Source organism: Aquarana catesbeiana, linkage group LG08, assembly GCF_042186555.1.
Source record: "Aquarana catesbeiana isolate 2022-GZ linkage group LG08, ASM4218655v1, whole genome shotgun sequence".
Classification (NCBI taxonomy): Eukaryota; Metazoa; Chordata; class Amphibia; order Anura; family Ranidae; genus Aquarana; species Aquarana catesbeiana.
In genome coordinates, this window is record NC_133331.1 from 226,614,789 (window position 1) to 226,637,811 (window position 23,023).

The 23,023-nt window shown below is 40.3% G+C and overlaps 1 protein-coding gene across 4 annotated transcripts in view; it reads right to left on the reverse strand.

Moving 5' to 3' along the window:
- OGDHL (oxoglutarate dehydrogenase L) overlaps window positions 1-23,023 on the reverse strand; it is a 295,821-nt gene that overhangs the window by 232,681 nt on the left and 40,117 nt on the right. For all 4 annotated transcript variants that reach the window (XR_012235706.1, XM_073596906.1, XM_073596903.1 and 1 more), the window contains exon 2: window positions 4,063-4,286. Coding sequence is in view for 3 of the 4 variants with exons in the window: in XM_073596906.1 (XP_073453007.1) it covers window positions 4,063-4,272 (210 nt within the window). In the remaining variant the exon portion in view is untranslated. The remainder of the gene's footprint in view (window positions 1-4,062; window positions 4,287-23,023) is intronic.

The following is a 23,023-nucleotide window of genomic DNA, read 5'->3' on the forward strand; positions in this document are numbered from 1 at the left end:
GGACCTTGGATTGGAAAAAAATTGGAAAATCATTTATCATTTTTCTTCCACTTCACAATAATGTGCCACTTTGTGTTGGTCTAGCTAATAAAATCCCAATAAAATACATTTACGTTTTTGGTTGTAACATGACAAAATGTGGAAAATTTCAAGGGGTATGAATACTTTTTCAAGGCACTGTTTATATGGCATATAGAAAGGCACAAGAACGATAACAGATGACATTGTGTAAAAGGCCACTCTGCTAAAAGTTATGTTCTTGGACATAGAAATTTGTGAGATAGATACTGTCAGTTGAGAAGTAACATTAAAGTTTAAAGTATATACTGTATGAAGGTGGAAATGAGCCATACCATACAGTATGCGCATGGGAACTGATGGGAAATCTGCGCAGATTTCACCTGCAGAGACATAATTTTCACATCAGTTTTCAGTACGCTTTTATGCAAGTTGACATCAGTTTTCATGCGCGTCAGTTATGTGCCCTATTCACACCAATGTTGATGTCATGTCAGTTTTTTTTTTCCTGTGTGGAAAACTGTATACACGCTGCAGATTCCTGCGCAGAAAAAATCTGCATGCAATGCCAGCGTTGTGGTGTGAACAGGGCACATAGAGAACAACTGTTTTTTTTGTGTCCTTGCAGAACAACTGACGACTCTGCACTGTGAACAAGACCTTAAACATTTTAAAGAAATATAAGCTAGACTGGCTTTACCTGGCTTGTTATAGGAAGAGGGTATTCAGACACACAGGATAAGCTGGCCCTAAACTGATCAAAAATTGCAGGACTGGCCAAATTTCGATCAGTGTGTGAGCTCCCAAGCTCGGCACAACTTGACTGTTTTAACTGCAGAAGGGACATGTTGGGCAATTCTTAATGATCAGTGGCTGCAGCCAATTAGTTAATCAGTGTATTCTGACAGCGGCGGGTAAGGGAGATGTGGTTGGGGGAGTGAGTCTTCCACCCCCTTGTTTTTGTCGATGGAGGATTCTGTCTGTTTTTTTTTTCAACTCACAACTATCCCTCCTAACACCTACTGTATACTAACTAACCTGTGGAAAGAAAGATCTGTATACTTACCTATTTGCAGGCTGTTGGCTGCTCCAGACGAGTCACGTGACCCGGTTCCCCTTTGTCAGCTAGCAGCAGCTTCACAAGAGAGAGGGGAGTGCCAACAACAAATGAGCCATAATAAGCCTATGGGTGATGTCACCACTCCCAGGCATTCCAGCTGTTGTCCAATGCCTTTTCCTCTCCCCTGCAGTGGCACTGGCTAACACAGGGAGGATCACGTGACCGGACATGAGCGGCCTGAATCTTAGCTATGGGTGTATACAGATCTTTCTTACTCGGGTAAGCTAGCATAGGTGTTAGGCGGGAGGAGAACACAGTTTTAAGATTTGTAAGATAATTTCCAGAAGCATAGTTTAAGACTACCATGAGTGACTAGAAGCATAGCCTAGAGCTACATGTGTCCTATAAACCACTGGTTGGGAGCACTAATTTAAACATTAGAACACACAATTAATTCATTATTGCTACTACACTGATAATACAGCTACATGTCATGCCATTCATAATGTATGAAACCTTTATGGTTGTTTCTGTACTACTGAGGCAAGGAGTATCAGGTGGAAGGAGTTCTCTTGTTTAATATATGACCAAAAATATGGTATAATGCAGCCCACTTCATACTTTTGTTGCGGTACCAACAGTTAGAAAATACATAAGGTATTTCATAATACATCAAACAACTACAGATGCTGTAAAATGGCCAGTCGAGTTCTAACATATGTTGGACCTTCTTTAAAATACTAGCATATTGACACATGGGTTAAGTGAACTTTTAACCATATCCAGATCCCTTGACTCACACTTTTAGCATTCCCCTTTTTTTTTTTGCAAACTACATGCATACATAGCACTGCAATAAGACGTTTTATTGATTTACAATGGAAACAAACATATCCTACTAAGTAAGCATAATTATGTGCTAGCACAGCTGTCTATGGTAGGGAATCTCTCACGATTAAAATTTAAGTGATTGAGTATTATTTCATTTGGCAGTTGATGAATGTGTACACAGGTTTACCTTAAACTAAAAATACAATTTAGAATAGTGTATTAAATGTAATCTGCACTTGTCACAAACTATAGCTCTAATATACTGGATGTATGACATAATGAAACGTGTACTTTCTGTAATAATGGTTATGTAATAAAAATAGGTTCTGTGGTTCAGTAGCCAGTTAGTGCTATACTTACAATAACAATTTTGTCATTCAACACAGTTAGTGCTTAAAAAAGTGTATGTTAACCCTAGCAATGAATGTCTCCTCTTTGCTCCCTTTTGGTCTGTCAAATATACCATTTGAAATATTTTGTTATCTGTTTGATAACTGCAAAAAAAAACTCTTGATCATGTTAGATATTTAGAGCTTCCCTGTGTTCTCTGCACACTAATGCCCCATACACACGATAGGATTTTCCGACGGAAAGGAGCTTGTTGTAGGAAATTCCGACCGTGTGTAGGCTCCATCGGACATTTTCCATCGTAATTTCCGTCTAACAAAATTTGAGAGCTGGTTCTCAAATTTTCCGACAACAAAATCCGTTGTCGTAAATTCCGATCGTGTGTACACAAAATGTCAACGCACAAAGTTTGCATGCTCGGATTCAAGTAGAAGAGCCTCGCTGGCTATTGAACTTCATTTTTCTCGGCTTGTCGTACATGATGTATGTCACCGCTTTCTTGATGTTCGGAATTTCCGACAAGATTTGTGTGACATGTGTATGCAAGACAAGTTTGAGCAAACATCCATTGGAAAAAAAACATGGATTTTGTTGTCGGAAAATCCTATTGTGTGTACAGGGCATTACAGTGTTATCTCAAATGGCCCTCCTTGTTCTTATCTTGGATCAAAGAATAAGCCTTTATGTTGTAGAGATCTTAGAGCAGGAGTGGTTGAGACAATGGATATGGTTGACAACACTCAGTTCACAAAAATTCTGCGTGTTGTCAGGCCACAACAGGACTTCGTAGCTCTGTGTATTCCTGGCAGATCAACAGGTATTGTTCTATACTTGCAGGGGCTTTCATTTTCAACCTTACATAATTCTTGAACCAAACTGAAACAATGAAAACAAAAGCTATACATTAGGTTATCAGATTATCAGTCAATTCAATTTTGTTATTTAAAAGAGAAGTGCGGGTTTACAAAAAAAAATAACATTCATACATACCTAGATGGCTGCAGCTGTCCCCCAACCAGCTTTACACCGAGAAATGAGAAGTGAAAAACTGCTGATAGCTCAGTTATCAGCCTTCAGTGAGCAGAGAGTCCGTGACTACCAGTCACTGGCTCCCTGCTCTGCCCCTCCAGCGCTCATTTGTGCCCTGGGCTGTGGAGGGGCTGAGACAGCTGGTGGTCAGACATCTGGATGGATCCCGATATTATTGTCAGATTCCTGCAGAGCCTAGATGGGCTTTGTAAAGTCAGCCAACAGCAGGCTTTAGCCCACTGTTGGCTGGATCCGGGACACAGGAGTGCAGACCTAGGTGTATTCCTGTGACACCCAGGAGAAGTATGGCCAATGAAGCTTTGGCCATACTTCTCAATTAACTATATTCTTCTGTAACAAATTTATAATCCAGCTAATGCAGGTAAACCTATTATTACAATGATGATCATAAGATGAATTACACAGGCTAGGAGAATAGGGGGAAGATGATCACGATTAATAGAAGGATAGTTCGACTCAGCTTTGAGGATGATCTAGTTTTACTCATGGAAATTACAAAATATAATGGACCCACAGCTAGTAAACTTTACATTATCTTTGTATGTCCAGTAAAATGCTTTTTTAAAATAAATATATTCATATATTACTTTTTTTATGTTAATGGATGTACAGTATGTGTATGCTAATTTTTCAACGGTTATACTTTTTAAAATATTAATAAAAAGTAAAGTCCAACCTTATTCTGTGACACAACATGTTGCAAGAAAAGTTTTATTGGCATCTCAGAAAGAATTTTATATTTATTCTCAGTTTACCTTGTGAACGCTCTTTGGATTCTCCAGCCATGCATAGTACATTTCTTCCACATAACTTGAGTTGGTTCCACTTAAAAATGGCTCTTGGACTCCAGAAGAAGAATATACACAACATCTTGGTAGTAATGTCCTTGATTTAACAGTTGATCTCACCAGCAAACCAAAGCCACATGGTTGCAGCTTAACAGCAAGTGACCTGAGGAGGCTCATCTTCTCTCATCTACCTGCAAAGAAGACGAATTACAACATAAACACAACAATGAATATTAATAATGAACTTCCACAGAATTTGTGGCTGTGTTCCTCCACAGATGTGACAACATTAGACACTGTGCCTTTTACTAAATGGTTGCCAAAATATAACTAAAGTGGCATCACATCAGTAATAATATTAATAAAAAAGAGTAAATATAACAGCAAGAGGCATTTTAATTTTAATTGTATGTGAAGTTAGAGGGCTTAGTTTTAATTGTATGTGGAGTTAGAGGGCTTCTGTAAAAATAATCCAGTAGTCAGGTCTCACTGAAAGCGCAGGAGAAACTGTCCCTTTCCATCAGGAAGCTTTGGGTGTTCCTACCCACCACTGCATTTTCCAGTATCTTGTGCTGCATTCTCAATTATAGAAACCTTATTGAAAGTCCAACAGAGAGAGTGGGACCCCTCACAATAGCCACATTTTGAGATACAACAGACTGTAAAATCTACTAAAAGCTTAAAGTGATTTTTTTTTAAATAACAAGCATATCATACACACATTCTCCGCGCAATGGCTTGTACAGAGCAGCCTCAATCCTTTTCTTCTAGGGTCCCCCGCTGGTGCTCTCCTGGCCTCTCCCTCCTGCCGAGTGCAAGCAACTTTCTATGGGAACATTCACACACAAAGCGCAGCTCAGCCCCACCGCTATCAACTCATTGGCTCACTGGCTGTGATTGACAGTAGCCATTGGCTCCACTGCTTTCTGAGCCAATGAGGAGACCCTCCTTCCACCATGAACAGCAGCATCTAAGTTTCAAATCACAAACACTGCATTCAATAATAGAAAGGAAATGCAGAGAAATGGCTATTCACCACCTATATTTACGACTGCATGTTGTGTTTGCCTGAGTTTCTCCTGGTTCTTCTTTAAATGTAAGGCTCTTTGGGAGCCCCAAATTGTAAATTAAATTTTAAATGCACTTTTAAAAAGGTTTTCAACTCAAGATTTATTATAATGTTTGCAGCTGCTTAACAGGCACAAAATATTTGCATAATGTAAAGGTTTTCTTCCTCGTATTACGACAAAAAAGGCCTTTTATATTATAATCTAAACTGTTGCCAAGGGTCAAATGACTGGAAAAGAATGTAGGCCAAGAGTAAGGGTCAGAACTATTACAGGCCAAGAGATACAAACAGAGGGAACACAGACCATAGGTTGTTTCACGCTGGGGCAGGACCTGAGAATATCTGGCCTTAGCAAGACTTCCTGTTAGTGGAGCTGTAATTGTGCAGCTGGCAACCTAGACTTCAGCCCTTGCTGGTGACTAAAAACAGAATGACCAACACGACGGAAAACAAATAGGCCCTTGGTCGGAATGTTACCAGAAGCAGCCACACAGTCAGAAAACAAATATAGAGCACAGGGAATGCAGGCATTGCATACACAAAAAAATGGTCTGGATCAAACATGCATGTTTTAGCAAGAGGCAAAACGGACATATCTACTACATCCTATTAACCACTTGCCACACAGGCTAATTCTGCTATTTCTCTCATACTTGCAAAAAATTATTTTTTTGCAAGCAAATTACTTAGAACTCCCAAACATTATATATCTTGTTAAGCAGAGGCTCTAGAGAATAAAATGGCGGGTGTTGCAATTTTTTTTATGTCTCACAGTATTTGCACAGTGGTTTTTCAAACACAACGTTTTTGGAAAAAATACAATTTTAATGAGTTTTTGTGTACACAAACACAATATAATACACAGTTTTTCGGGAAAATATAAAAGATGATGTTACGTCGAGTAAATAGATACCTAACATGTAATGCTGTAAAATTGCGTATGCCCGTGGAACGGCGCCAAACTACAGTACCTTAAGATCTCCATAGGCAACACTTTAAAAGCCTTTACAGGTTACTAGTTTATATTTACACAGAAGGTCTGAAGCTAGAATTATTGCTCTAACATTCGCAGTGATACCTCACATGATCATCGCTTCCGCATGCAGAACTCATATATGCATTCGCGTGTGAACATGGAGGAGCTTTAAAAAATTTTTATTATTATTTTATTTAAAACTTGTTTTTTTTACAGCCAATCAGACACAGATTAGTCTGATCTGCTGTTTCACTGGCTGGTAACAGCCAGGTAAACAAAGAACCGAAACCAAAAGTGGCTAAATCCTCATCGCTTCCAGTTGCCGACAGCACAGAGAGGAATGAACAACATCAGTTCCTCTGTGCAAAGCAGCCAATGCCACTGGATAGGAGAGCTTGGGAAAGGCTTTAGTGGGGGGATCAACCCCCTTCTACCGCTCTATAGCCACTCAAATCACTGCTATTTTATAGGGAATTGGCTTCAGAAAGTTTTATACTGGGATGATGCCTGCAGATTAGGTTTCATTAAACCTTATCTGTCATTTAGCTGCCCAACCTTCTGTTTATTCTGTAAGGGAATTTGAAAATTGCGCGGGTATTTCACCTTAGCTAAGCGAATGAGGGGAAGCTGTGTAGACCCATCATATTGTTAGTTTTTTTTCCCCCTTGCACATGATTGGGTATTCCTTGCAAAGTGAAATTTTTACCAAATTCACTAAACTAGGGGAAAATTCTCTAGCAAAATGAACAGCCCATTTGCCTTTAGTAAATCAACCCAATAAGTGATGAACAGAAGACATAAAACAGATAGCAGTGGGAAAGCATTGGGATAATTTTTTTTTTATATAAATTAATAAAAACTGACTATTGTGAGCACCCCTGCCAGTATTAAATGGTTTTACTCAACTCTAATTGCCACGTTTGCTGGACAGCTCAGTCTGTTAAAGGAAGTTTAAAAATAACAGACTTACTAGCCAAATCACCAGGTGAAAATAAAGTAAAAAAAAGCCTAAAAACAGAAAACAAATGAAGCCATCACATAATTTAAAGCTGCAATATAATACATTTTTGCTTTTGGGTTTAGATACGCTATAAGCCCTTGCAATTACAAATTTCAGGAGTTCTGACTTCACTCTGATTTAAATTTTTACAGGTCATTAACGCAGTATATGTTTCTTCTCTTCTAAATAATTACATTCAGTAAGCAGTATCCATTACTGGGGTCCACAAAATGATACTATGTTAAAGGAACATCACTCAATACAACATAATACATTGTGGGTCTAGTTGCAAACTACGGCACTATATTAACAGAACTTTGGTAAATATTTCAAACTGGTTTACTTGGGGCTCACAAACAGGCAGACAATGTCCCCATAACATCTGGGACATGAACAAGTCCTTGTTACAGTGCCTTGCAAAAGTATTCACCCCCATTGGCTTTTTACCTATTTTGTTATATTACAGCCTTTAGTTCAATGTTTTTTTTTATCTGAATTATATGTGATGGATCAGAACACAATAGTCTAAATTGGTGAAGTAAAATTAGAAAAATATATACATAAAACTATTTTTCAGAAATAAAAAACTGATAATTGGCATGTGCGTATGTATTCACCCCTTTTGTTATGAAGCCCATAAAAAGCTCTGGTGCAACTAATTACCTTCAGAAGTCACATAATTAGTAAAATGATGTCCACCTGTGTGCAATCTAAGTGTCACATGATCTGTCATGACATATACACACCTTTTTGAAAGGCCCCAGAGACTGCAACACCCAAGCAAGAGGCACCACTAACCAAACACTGCCATGAAGACCAAGGAACGCTCCAAACAAGTAAGGGACAATGTTATTGAGAAGTACAAGTCAGGGTTAGGGTATAAAAAAATATCAAAATCTTTGATGATCCCTAGGAGCACCATCAAATCTATCATAGCCAAATAGAAAGAACATGGCACAACAGTAAACCTGCCAAGAGACGGCCACACACCAAAACTCATGGACCGGGCAAGGAGGGCATTAATCAGAGAGGCAGCACAGAGACCTAAGGTAACCCTGAAGGAGCTGCAATACTGTAGTATCTGTACATAGGACGAAAATAAGCCGTACGCTCCATAGAGCTGGGCTTTATGGCAGAGTGACCAGAAGAAAGCCATTACTTTCAGCAAAAAACAAAATGGCACGTTTTGAGTTTGCGAAAAGGCATTTGGGAGACTCCCAAAATGTATAGTGGAAGGTGCTCTGGTCTGATGAGACTAAAATTGAACTTTTTGGCCAAAGAAAACGCTATGTCTGGCACAAACCCAACACATCACATCACCCAAAGAACACCATCATGCTGTGGGGATGTTTTTCAGCAGTTGGGACTGGAGGAAAGATGGATGGTGCTAAATACAGGGATATTCTTAAGGAAAACCTGTACCACTCTGTGTGTGATTTGAGGCTAGGACGGAGGTTCACCTTTCAGCAGGACAAACACACTGCTAAAGCAACACTTGAGTGGTTTAAGGGGAAAAATGTAAATGTGTTGGAATGGCCTAGTCAAAGCCCAGACCTCAAACCAATAGAAAATCTGTGGCCAGACTTAAAGTCTGCTGTTCACAAGCGCAAACCATCCAACTTGAAGGGGCTGGAGCAGATTTGCAAGGAGGAATGGGCAAAAATCCCAGTGGTAAGATGTGGCAAGCTCATAGAGACTTATCCAAAGCGACTTGGAGCTGTGATAGCGGCAAAAGGTGGCTCTACAAAGTATTGACTTTAGGGGGTGAATAGTTATGCACATTGACTTTTTTGGTTATTTTGTCCTACTTGTTGTTTGCTTCACAATACAAAAAAAAAATCTTCAAAGTTGTGGCCATGTTCTGTAAATTAAATGATGCAAATCCTCAAACAATCTATGTTAATTCCAGGTTGTGAGGCAACAAAACACGAAAAATGCCAAGGGGGTGAATACTTTTGCAAGGCGCTGTATATGAAGAGGTAACCGGCCTTATTCATTAAAAAGTTTGTATGCTTATACTTCGGTACAAAAGTATATGTAATCTTCAGGCCTAAAATTATTTTTTAAACGTGTGTAAAAAAACGCAAAAAGGGTTCTGGCTGTGAAAGGGTTAAAGGATAAGTTCGCCTTCGGGGACATGTTAAATCCGTAAGATTTGTTAGTTAAAAAAAAAACTGACTCCTAACTTTTTTAGCTGGCTTCTAGATTCAAAGCAAATTTGTCAATTCATGCCCTAAAGTATTTTGAAAATGTGGTCTAGCATTTATTTTTGGTAAACTCTACAAGCATAGATCCTCAAGCACACACATATACTCCTGGGTCTGACAAACTGTACACTTAGGGTCGGTTCACACTACAACGACTTGGAATTCGACTTGTCAGCCCTCAAGTCGCCCCAAGTCGCTTGACATTGGGAATTGCATTATAGTCAATGAGAGCCGTCTTAATGTACACTACTGAAGTCGCTCCGACTTCAGAAAAGGTTCCTGTACTACTTCAAGGTGACTTCTAGGCGACCTGTACCCATAGAATTCAATGGAAGTCATCTCCAAGTCGGAACTCCATCTATATTGAAGCGACTTTACAGGAAAAGAAATTAGTTTACCCAGGTAAACCCCTCCCTCCCAGACAGCTGATTATTCTGTGAATGGCCACAGCCAAAGTCGCCTGTCCTGGAGGCGACTTGAAGTTAGATTGTAAGTTGCTTAAAGTCGTGTTGAAGTCGCCTTGCAAAGTCACGCTGAAGTCGTGTTGCCCCTGTGTGAATCGGCACTAATTGAAAACTATGCTGTTACTTAGAAAATGCTCCATCTGCACTAATTAAAGCTCTTAAATTTATATATGCTGAGCAGAACTGCCAAAATATCCCTTTTCATATTTGAAATTTATTAGGTTATTTTCTGGCAATGTTTTCCATTATTCTGCAATGGTGTTCTTAAAATAATAAAATGACACATATTCATTATGATAAAAGATGGCAACCACAAGTTACACTAGAGGAAGAATTAATTTAATTTCATTATCTAAATGTGCCAAGTCATGGACCAGGTGAATTTATTTTCTTTCTGGCAAATAGATATTAAGTAAATGTATCTCTCTTTTCAAGGTCATTAGAAAATGTTGGAATATGTATGTTTTTAAAAGCATTCTATACTGAATCATCTTGTACTGTGGCATTTGGCCAAGTTAATAAAATAATTTAAAGACTTTGGAAATGTACAGTTTTCTTGCAGAGGCTAATCCATTTTGATCTACACAACACTTTAGACTAAAATTATACAGAAATGAACGACACATACTTAATAAAATTAGTGCTGTGTTAAATGAAAAATAGTGACTGTAATGGTGCGTATTAAGCCCATGAAAAGATGAAGGCGACATCCATTTTGTTCAGTTCTCAGCCATGTTTGTCATAATAGCCTAGTGATCTTGCCCCTTCCTCCTCCTTCAATTCATGGATTTCATAGCCTTAATATTAACACACTTCAAAAGAGCCTGTTATCTCAATTTAGGGACAGCAGACACCAGCACACATGCCTGTGCAGAGCTGTAAACTAATCATCAAATCTACAAATTAACACCTCCCTCTGACCTATAGTAAAACTATGACAAAATCTTTCAATTCTGTTACCCATAGTTTGTAGGGCAATTAAAGTACTAGGAACATATAGCATGCCATAAAATGTCTACCCAGAAAGCAGTCAGGCATGGGGCGACCTCTCCGAGATCTCTGCAAAATTCTGAACTCAACAAAATCCACACACAATTCATAAAATCAAACAGGACCAAGACACATTAATATTAAGTATATATTTGAATGGGGACTATCATACCAAACAAATTGAGGTCATACATGACTACGCTAAAGCATACAGAAGGGGGGATAGCAGCCTCCTACCCCCTGGGTGACAGGCCCATCTGCTATACTCTGTATTTGGTATCACTAGACATACAATTGAATGCTTATAAAAAACCTGTAAACCATGCGCTTACTCCAAAGAAATCATAAATGTAAGCAGCTAACACAACAAATAGAAAATTTGCAATAAATCATATAAAACCAGGTGTAGCGCTAAAAAATGAAAAAAATATTATTGCTATACCACATAAAATAATAGCAAGATAAATTGTGAAAAAATAGTGTTTTGTATGTTTTGTGAAAGTTCATACATAAAAGTCACTCATGTTATAAACCCTTAGGGTCACCAAACGTGATGACAAGATGCAAACAATGGCAATAAAGTCCAAAGCTAAATATGCAGGTGCCGTGAACATAGATGTTGCAATGGTGATGAATTCCAAGACATATACTCGTGAAAATTTCTGAATATAATCCAACATGTGCTGATAGACACTTGTGCAAAACCACCACCCGAGATGACTGGGGGCTTACCAGAAAGTTGGGACCCACCGAGCATACGCTATATGGGTCAAACAGGCAATGGAGGTAGGATACCAAGGGATGGTAAATGGTGGAGTTGTAACGTTGCTATCCCAAAGCAGTCTTCTCCATAGGGAAGCTCGGACATCAACGGACATTACCCACATGTAATGAAGAAGGGGCTGTGAGTTGTCCCCGAGTCGGTGGTTTTGCGGCTGGAGGCCTGGCATAAGACCAAGACCGTACCTGCTAGTCACTTCTCAGGCCTTCAGCCGCAAAACCACCGACTCGGGGACAACTCACAGCCCCTTCTTCATTACATGTGGGTAATGTCCGTTGATGTCCGAGCTTCCGTATGGAGAAGACTGCTTTGGGATAGCAACGTTACAACTCCACCATTTACCAGCCCTTGGTATCCTACCTCCATTGCCAGTGAGCAACCTAAGCCTGTTTGACCCATATAGCGTATGCTCGGTGGGTCCCAACTTTCTGGTAAGCCCCCAGCACATGTTGGATTATATTCAGAAATTTTCACGAGTATATGTCTTGGAATTCATCACCATTGCAACACCTATGTTCACGGCACCTGCATATTTAGCTTTGGACTTTATTGCCATTGTTTGCATCTTGTCATCACGTTTGGTGACCCTAAGGGTTTATAACATGAGTGACTTTTATGTATGAACTTTCACAAAACATACAAAACACTATTTTTTCACAATTTATCTTGCTATTATTTTATGTGGTATAGCAATAATATTTTTTTCATTTTTTTAGCGCTACACCTGGTTTTATATACAAATGAATGCTGAACAATATTCTACAGGTTTCTAGAATGCAACCCACACATATAGGAAGATATTAATATTAGTATAAAACTTTGTGTAAGGAAGGGCCATGATACAGTCATAAACACGATGGCCACTCCTCAGATGCTTAATTGGTCAGATGTCCCCTGTTAACACCCCTTTGATCCTAAAGAAAAGGGGGATGCCAGGACAGTTTGACAGTTCTCATGTACCATCAACCAAGGAACATCTGTCAAGTTATGAGAGCCAATAACACCTTACTCATTGACTGAACTCTGCTAAAACCAAATACTTTGCAAGTATTTACCCTTTTCACGTCTAGGCTTGCTGTTGCCTGTTCTCTGTGTTACTTTTTGATATATTTTATTTGCACTATTTTGACCATTTCATTATTAAACCCTATTTCGAAAAGTGCTGAAGCTGTCTCTAAAGCTTTTGATGCAAGCTAAAAGAATCCCGGTCTCTTGAAGAGTGTTACTGTAGTATAAATCTCTGAATATACCTGTCTGTGGTGACAGTGTGTGTTACAGACATTTATTCTAAAATCATAGTTATTATTGCTATGATTGGGAGCTCCTTCTCAGTAAAAAGGGGTGATGGCTGTTGTTGTTGTTTGAAGTTCAAAGGGTAAATTGCTTAATTAACGCAGCCCAGTGGCAATCACTCTCAGGCTTCTGGCACCCAGATTGGGTCCCGCAAGCAGGAAGATTTTTGTGCAGGGTGCAGCTGAGAGTGGCATGGTTACGTAAGTGACAGCGTGGTGTGAGATTTGCCAGTCCTTTGTCAAGAGCTGGTGATAAAGAGAGAGAGAGAGAGAGAGAGAGAGCGCAGGAGGTCTTGCGAGGAACGAAGAGAATGATTTGGTTGGTATTTTGCGACTAGGTTAGTGATGTAGCTGGGGGCAGAGTTGTGGATGGCTTTGTAAGTTGTTAGTATTTTGAATTTACTTTGTTGGGTGAGTGGCAGCCAATGGAGGGATTGGCAGAGAGGGGTAGCAGACACTGAGCAGTTTGTAAGATGGATGTGTCTGGCAGCAGCATTCATGATGAACTGACTAGAGGATAGCCCATTCAAAAGGTAAGCCAAAGAGGAGGGAGTTGCAGTACTTGAGGCGAGAGATAACAGGTAGTGAATTAGAAGCTTTGTGGTTTCATTGGTTAGGAAGGGGCGTATTTTTGAGATGTTGCTGAGGTTGAGGCGGCAAGCTTTGGAAAATCATTGGATGTGGGCCCGAAAGGAGAGCTCAGAGTCCAGGATAACTCCTAGCACCCTGGTATGTGGGGATGGGTTGATAGTTGTGCCATTGCTCTTAACAGAGAAGTCAGGAGAAGGGGCATGTAGGGGAGGAAATATTATGAGCTTGGTTTTGGACAGGTTAAGTAAGTGGTGTGACATCCAGACTGATATGTTGGTTACTAAACTAATGATGCGTGAGGAGACTGATGGAGTGAGTTGAAGGTTAGAGAGATTGATTTGGGTGTCATTCAGCGTAGAAATGATATTGAAAGCCATGGGAGGTTATCAGCTGACTGAGGGAGGAGATTGAGAATAGGAGAGGTCCAAGAACAGAACCTTGGGGAACTCCAATGGAGAAAGGAAGAGGAGAAGAGGAAGTAGAATTGTAAGCGACACTATAAAAGGTAGGTAGGATGAGAGCCAGCGAAGACCACAGGAGTACAGTTTTTTGAGGAGGGGGTAGTCAACCGTAGGAAAGGCAGCCAAAAGGTCCAGAAGTAGGAGTACAGAATAGTGTCCATTGCTTTTTGCGGTTAGTAAGTAGTTTGTGAGCAATTTCTGTGGAGTGTTGAGGACGAAATCCAGGCTGAAGCAAATCAAGATGGTTATTCTTAATGAGGTGGTCACTCAGTTGGCTGTAGAACAGGCATCCAAAGAGTTTGGAGGAAAGGGGGAGGAAGAAGGGTGTAGGTTGTTAAGATTGGTAGGGTCCAAGGAAGGCTTTTTGAGTATGGGGGTGACTATTGCATGTTTTAGAGAGTTGGGGAAGATGTCAGAAAAGAGGGAGAGATTGAAGATGTGGGTTAGAGAGTGTAGGATAGAGTCAGAGGGTGACCACAGTATTTGAGAGGGAACTGGGTCCAGGGGGTTAGGTAGGCGTTAGAAATAAGTTTAGCAACCTCATCTATAGTAGCAGGGTTGAATAAGGGGAGTGTTGATTGTACCTGTGGATATAGAGTGTTAAGTGGGGGGAGGGGGTAAATATAGAGTGGAGATTTCATCACAAATTGAATCAATCTTTTTTTTTAAGTGATTGGTGATCTCCTGGGCAGTGAGTAAGTTAGCAGGTGGAGGCAGTGGAGAACAAAGTAGAGAGTTTCTCACTTTCCCGCATGAGGCCGGAATAGGGGCCCTGCCTCAGACAGGTAGTAGCCAGGGTTGGCCTGCTGAAAGGAAGAGTAGCTGAGAAAACCAAGCCCTCTTTGGCCAGTATGGTGTGATCAGAATTGACGTCTGTTTTTTCTGCAGAAATTAATTTAGAACCTGGGGAATAAGATGCACTGGGGGAAAGTATTTTTTTTTTTCCAAAATCCCCAGGGATTTTGAAGAACGTTGATCCCCAAGACTAATTCTCAAGGGTTTAGCGAATAGAAAAGATCCATCTTGGTATTCTTACGGGATGCAAACAGGTCTATCTCTGGTATTCCTCAACGCGCTGTGATCTCTGAAAACTGCCGGATGTAATTTCCACCCTTCTTGTGATATTTCTTGGCGACTGAAGAAATCTAGAATTGTGTAAACAAAGATTTGCGCCAACTCCTAAAAAGTAAAGCAGCCAACACAACAACTTGACCTGTGTAAATATGTGAAGAGATAAATAAAGTGTGGCGCTAGTAGTGATATCATTTAGAAATAGTAATAACGCTATAACATAAATAAAAGTGTACAATCCTCAAATGTGTGCAAAAGAGGGGTTGGTAAGGGAGATATTACCTTCCCCACCCAAGCTCCCCCATGAACAGATTCAATATTAATGAGATGACTTGTGCAGTGATATAACTACATCCATATGCTAAGTAGGTAAAGAAAAGAAAGGTTGGTATTCAGTATCTCAGCGATAGATAGAACCAATCAGATCAATACTTGGAAATTCAACTACAAGATGTAATTATCAAAAAAGAAAAAAAGGAAAAAACTTGGGGGATAGGATATTCGGAACTACCACAATGATGTATATCAAGTAACATACAACCAGAGAAAGGGGGACCAAAAAATAATCAAAAGTCCATCAAGGTGGTAAATACAAGGATGTAAACATATTTAAAGTCCACCATCTTAAATTCAGAATTGCTAGATATCAATCTTGGTAAAAATAGTTCATTTAGATGTGGTAGACAGGGGCTGTTGGACGTATCCCTGCTGAGAGGTAGAATTTTTCCCTTAGAATGGTGACATTGGCTCAAAGGAACAGATACACAATGCCCTTACCAGATAAGGTGGACTCACAGGCCCTTGGCGGTGAGTCAAACGAGCTTGTACCGTCAAGCGGTGTAGGACTGTGAAGTCGTATGTTGGTCCTGGGTGTGATTTCCACTGATGTCACCGGATGGCACGTCTCTAGCTCAATAAGGTCTCGATAGATGTCATCTAATGGTGTGTCCCTGGCAGGGCTCAGCTGGAAGCCGGGGTCAGCCTCAATCGTCAGATGAAGTAAACCTTTTCCTCAGCAACCAATACCGTATTGATAAGTAAAAACGAAAAAAAAAAAAAAAAAACTTCCACATAGTGTAAATCTTTCTAAAACGTAACAACGTTTATTAAAAATAATGGTATTTTTGCAGTAAATACAAAAATTAGGGCGGTAAAAACTTGGCTCAAAATAATACAAAGAGTCCCAGAATTAAAAATTTGCGCAGTAGGTGATGGTGAGGGTGAAATACACAGAAACCCGATGCGTTTTGTCCTCAAAGACTTCTGCTGGGGTATGAATTTGCCCCCCATCTACTGCGCTTATATATATTATAACAAACAATACAAGAAATCTAATTGGCAGCGATATCGGGCATGACTTCCGGGTTGGGCGGCGCTAACAGTGGCCAAAAGGTCATGTGGTGTTAGTCTAGCCAATCATATCCCTCTTGAGTGGTCAAAGCCAGACCTCACTTCCATCCTCCAATCCGCGGTAGCGCGTCAACCTTTGTGATACATTGATCGCGCCGCGATCACGTGGTCTGTTCAATGCGGGATGACGTCAGACCGCTCAGGGTCTGCGTATCAAAGGCAATAGGAAGCGGAGGCTTACCAGACCGAGGTCTGGAGCGCAAACACAGTGACGGTCATAGGCGAGGGGAGTGTTTTGAGACAAGATGAGCCCCATCAGATAAACCGGAAGTCATATCGCCGGATATTACCTATGCCACTTGTAAACAATCACCATTACTATGCCTGTTAGAGATAGATCTTTCTTAGAGTATTTGTATGTCATATCGAACAAGGTTAGCAAAAACATAAACAAAAGATTTTTTCAATCATCTATGTGCAACATAAAAACATATAAAGGACTATATATCTATCTGATTTCATGCGGCTTTAGAACAAGTATATAATGGTAATGTATCTATAGAATTCAGGATTTGTGACATAAGTCAGAATATACCTGTCAGTATGGGTAGATTTAAAGTGCATGTAAAATCATTAATGAGGCACTAATGGACCAGATATATTTGTAGAAATAAGGGCTATTAAATAGAGCTTAAAAAGGGTGGGATGACCAAGGGGAAGTGTCTTAGTATCTGTATCTCAGCCAGAGTCCACCCCACCAACTTGGATAGTGTTAGTATAGAAAAAATGAAAAAAACAATGAAAAAAAACAAAAAACAGTACAGAACAACCAACTGGGAAAAATATTGGTGAAATGTCCGACCAATATCCCTAGTTAATAGAGGATGATCTTAGTGACTAATTAGGTGCAAAGAATATGTTAATCAAAAAATACTCGAAGAAAATGGGGAATATTATTCCCCCAACCCATTCAGATGAAAGAATGGTCTAATAAACTCCCAAAGGCTTACCAGGAGTAGAAGGGGGGGGAGAAAAGGGTAAACAGAAAAAAAAAGGAAAAAAAATTCATTCAGGACAACCAATGAGAGGGAACAACAATGTTTATGATTGGTTGATAAAAGCATTGATTTCCCATTCAACATTGAGTCCATGGGGTACATACCATTTGATGAGATGTATCCAGAAGGTCTCTAATTTAGAGACTCCTCTTACGTTTGGTTCCCCCCTCCAATGTGGTATAAATCTATCTATAATTTGAAACTTTGTTGCAGATGGGTTTTGATTATGATGATGTAGATAGTGTTTTGGTACACTATGGTTTGTGCGTCCCTTTCTTATAGCCGTGATATGTTCGTTCACTCTTATGGCAAAATTGCGTTTTGTGCGACCTATGTATTGTTTTCCACAAGGACAAGTGATGAGATATACAATGAATCTTGTGGTACAAGTGGCAAAACTTTTCATCTTGTATTCCTTCCCAGTCGTAGTTGAAGTGAATGTTTCGATCTTTCGTGCTTTGCAAGTATTGAGTTTGCATACTGGACATTTCCGTCAGGGGTAGAAACCTTTTAGGTCATGAAAGAAGGATGGAATTTTCGGAGGTTCTATCACTCCTGGCGCGATCTGAAGAAATCTGCCACTTGATTGTGGTCCCCTTGATGAGATGAACTGCTGTCAAAAGATCGTAAATGTTTTATTGCCCAAATGCATATCTGATTCGAAATGTTGATTAAGGTTGGGCTTCTGGAGCCCCCTTGCTTGTTCACATATGCCACTGTAGTTGAATTGTCTGATAGGACTAGAACATGGTGTCCCCTGAACTGGTCTTGAAAGTGAGAGATTGCTCTGGCTACTGCCATAAGCCTCCTCCAATTTGAGGAAGCCTGAGCTTTCTCTGGGTCCCATTTCCCCTGGGCTGGCTGGTCTGCCATATGGGCCCCCACCACCATCTGCTTGCATCCATCATCAGCTTGTAAGAGATTGGAAAAGACCAGGCTAAGCAAGCCTGATTTAAATGTTTGTGGTTTCTCCACCACCACAATGTCCTCTTCACTGCTGCAGGAAAAAGAACCGTCCTGTCTAAGTCCTGACCTTGCTCCCACAGAAGGAAGGCTTGTAGTGTTCTTAGGTGGAATTTTTCCCACTGGACGGCCAGAATTGCTGATGTCATCAGGCCCAGAACCGACATCAGCTCTTGGATCAACACTGGTTGGTTGTTCTGTAAAGAACTTACTCTCCTGATGAGGTTCTGGACTTTTTCTTCTAGAAGTACTGTCTTATGGTCCACTGACCTGAGATGGTACCCTAGAAAACAAAATTTCTGGGTAAGACAAAAGGACAGCGACTTCAGCCATTGCTGCACTTGAATAACTTCTTTGACAACTGCGCTTCCTTGGGGCCTACGAACAGGAGGTCATCCAGATAAGGAACTACTGTCATGGACTTCAACCACAGAGGTACCAGGGCTTTTGCCAACACCTTGGTGAATATGCTTGGTGATGAGGGAAGACGGAAGGGGAGAGCCCTGCTTTGGATGTGATTTTCCTTCCTGTCTATCTCCACTGCCAATCTTAAGTACTTTTGGGAGCCTTCCTGAATGGGGATGTTGAGATAGGCATCTCTCAAGTCCATAGTCGCCATGAACACTCTTGGTTGAAACATATTCTTTACTGAAAAAAATGACTCCATATGGAATTTTTTGTAACGGATTGCTTGATTCAAGGGCTTTAAATTTAGAATTAAGCACAATTTCCCCAATGGCATCTTGAATACAAACACATGAGAATAGAAACCTTTGCTCCTTTCCTCTTGTGGGACTAGAATAAGGACCCCCTGGTCTACCATTTTTCCCAAGAGCAGGGGAAGTGCTTGAGCCTTTTCAGAGTTCCTTGAAAGCATTGTCAGAAGAAACCTCTCTGGAGGGATAGAGTTTAATTCCAAAGCATAACCCTTGGCGGTGATGTTCAAAACAGTCGTTGGCTGTCATCTTTTGCTATTGAGGTAGGGAGGTAGCCAATCTTCCTCCTACTGGCATCCTGTAATCATTGCTGTTTGGAGGATTGGCCAGAAGAGCCAAAGAGAACGTTGCTGTTTGGGTTTCCCTTATGACCTGTCCAGTGTTTTTTTGGGCTGATCCTTCCTCTCCTATTAAGATTGCCCCTTTTGTCCATGAAAATCCCTCTCTGGACATTTAGTTTTTTTGGTGGAAAAGGATATTTTCCTGTCCGCCGTCCTCTCTAAAACTTTATCCAAACCTGGCCCAAACAATAGATCTCCGGAAAAGGGAAGAATGCACAACCTGAACTTGGATGCCGAATCCCCGGACCAGGTTTTGAGCCAGACAGCTCTCCTTGCTACCATTGGCAGGCCTCTTGCCCTTGAGGAGAGCTTTATGGATTCAGTGGATGCGTTGGCCATGTAACCAATCCCCCAAACAGGACTGGTAAGGACTTAAGTATCTCCTCTCTAGGGATACCATTCTTGACATGATTCTGTAGCTGGGACAGCCAGAAATCCAAGTTCCTTGCTATGCACATTGTGGCTAAAGTGGGTTTTAAGCTGGCCACACAAGTTTCCCATGCTCTTTTTAGGATTATATCCCCCTGCTTGTCCATGCAATCCTTTAAGTGACCCATATCCTTAAAAGGCAAGCACAGACCTCTTGGAGACTTTTGAAAGGGGAGCATCCAGTTTTGGATTCTTGTTCCATACTACTTGGGGGTCGCCATCAAATGGAAACCTCCCTTTGGGACTGGCTGAAAAAAAAAACGTCTCTCAGGGTCCGCCCATTCCTTACGCACCACCTCAGATATCACTTGGTTGACTGGAAATACGTTAGATTTTTTTCTGCAGACCTTGGTATGCCATATCATCATGTTTGGAAGGAAGATCTTTATCTTCTTCAATTTACAAAGTCTTATAAATGGCCCCTAAGTGGTCCTCTACATCATTTAAGGACCACTTAAATTTGGGGCCCTTTCTTTCCTCCAGTTCCAAAATTGTACATATGAAAAAATAACAAACAATTTCTCCAGCCCTTAAAAAGGACAGTTACCAGACTGGGATGTAATGTAGGGTCTTAAACAGTGGATATAAAAAGTCTACACCCCCCCCCCTGTTAAAATGTCAGGTTTCTGTGATGTAAAAAAAATGAGACAAAAAGGTAAAACTTTTTCCACCTTTAATGTGATAAAATAAAAGATAAAATAATGTGGTTGCAGTCATTATGAAGAGGAGAAAATATGGCACAACAGTGACATTACTAAGAACTGGACGTCACCCCAAAATTGATGAAAAGATGAGAAGAAAACTGGTCAGAGAGGCTGCCACAGGCCTACAGCAACATTAAAAGGGCTGCAGGAATATCTGGCGAGTATTGGCTGTCTTGTACATGTGACAGCAATCTCATCTCCCCTATGTCTGGGTTATGGGGTAGAGTGGCAAGACGGAAGACTTTTCTTACAAAGAAAAACAATCAAGCCCAGGTAAATTTTGCAAAAACACATCTGAAGTCTCCCAAAAGCATGTAGGGAAATGTGTTATGGTCCAATGAAACCAAGGTTGAACTTAGGCCATAATTCCAAAAGATAGCGAAAAACACTGCACATCACCAAATGAACACCATACCCACAGTGAAGCATGGTGGTGGCAGCATCAAGCTTTGGGGCTATTTTTCTTTTTTCAGCTGGAACAGGGGCCTTAGTCAAGGTAGAGGAGAGGAAATTATGAGCAGTTCCAAATACCAGTCAATATTGGCACAAAACCTTCAGGCTTCTGCTAGAAAGCTAGCTTCTGCTAGAGAGCTAAACATGAAGAGGAACTCTATGCATTGAAACGACCCAAAGTATACAACCAAATCAACAAAGGAATTACTTCACCAGAAGAAGATTAACGTTTTGGAATGGCCCTGCCAGAGTCCAGACCTGAATCCGATTGAAATCTGTGGGATGACATGAAAAGGGAAGTGCACAGGAGATGCCCTCGCAATCTGACAGATTTGAAGTGTTTTTGCAAAGAAGATCAGACAAATATTGCCAAGTCAAGATGTGCCAAGCTGATAGACTCATACCCAAAAAGACTGAGTGTTGTGATACAATCAAAAGGTGTTTCAACAATTATATTAGTTTAAGGGTGTGCACACTTATTCAACCATATTATTTTAGTTTTTTATTTTTACTTCCCTCCACCTAAAAGATTTCAGTTTGTTGTTCAACTTAGTTGTACAGTTTATAGGTCACATTAACCATCTCAATACAGTGCGTTTTCAACCCCTTCCTGCCCAAGCCATTTTTCAGCTTTCAGCGCTGTCACAATTTGAATGACAATTGCGCGGTCATGCAACACTGTACCCAGATGAAATTGTTATTTTTAACCCACAAATAGAGCTTTCTTTTGGTGGCATTTGATCACCTCTGCAGTTTTTATTTTTTGCGCTATAAGCAAAAGAAGAGTGATACGTTTGAAAAAAAACGCAATATTTTTTACTTTTTGCTATAATAAATACCCTTTTTTTAAAATTTTTAAAAACACATTTTTTCCCCAGTTTAGACCGATATGTATTCTTCTACATATTTCTGGTAAAAAAAAAAAAAAAAAAAAATCGCAATAAGCGTATATTGATTGGTTTGCGCAAAAGTTATAGCATCTACAAATTTGAGGATAGATTTATAGCATTTTTATTATTATTTTTTTTTACTAGTAATGGCGGCGATCTCGAATTTTTATCATGACTGCGATATTGCGGCGGACATATCGGACACTTTTGACACATTTTTGGGACCATTCACATTTATACAGCGATTCGTGCTATAAAAATGCATTGATTACTGTATAAATGTGACTGGCAGGGAAGGGGTTAACACTAGGTGATTGAGGGGTTAATTATGTTCCTAGGGAGTGTTTCTAACTGTAGGGGGAGGGGATTCACAAGGGGAGGAGACTGATCGGTGTTCCTCTGTACTGATAATAAAAGTATACACTGCGCTAAATTCAAAAAGTATATGGTGCGGAGCAGCTACATACAAGGTGACAGCAACCAAAGAATCATGTGAAAGTAAAATGTAGCGCATAAATTGTGCAAAAAGTCTTCAACCAAGAAAACAATTGAAATAACAAATATCCACGAATGGTAAACAAAACAATAATAAAACTTATAAGTCTCTCAATAGAGGTGGATAAAATCCAGTGAGTAAATAGAAAACAAATACACATGGAATGTCCCACTGGAAATGGTAAGTAGATGCGAGACGGCAAATGTTCTAACACGGGTAAATCATCAGATCATCTCCAAGCTGTATCTCACAACTGCATGTGACTTTAGTAAAGATGGAGTGTAAGAAACTCTTACCAGATACATTGGACTCCCTTGTCAGCGACAGGGAGTCACTCGAGCGGGTTGCCTCTCAGGGCCTGTAAACGGACATCACAGCTCTGCGAACCTTCTGGGTCAAACTCTGTGTGGATCTCCCGGGGCCGCCAGGTGGGTCCTCCCAAAGGATGGCCAAGATGCGAATCAGAGGGAACCATGCGTCACGTGAAGAACTGAAGTGAAGACTGGTTTGATCTTTCAGTGGATATGTGGAGAAAAAATGAACAGGCTCCACATAGTGTAGATGAGCAAAGTGGGATTTTTATTGCTAAAAAAGCCAGGTAATAAAATGTGATCACAGGGTATAAA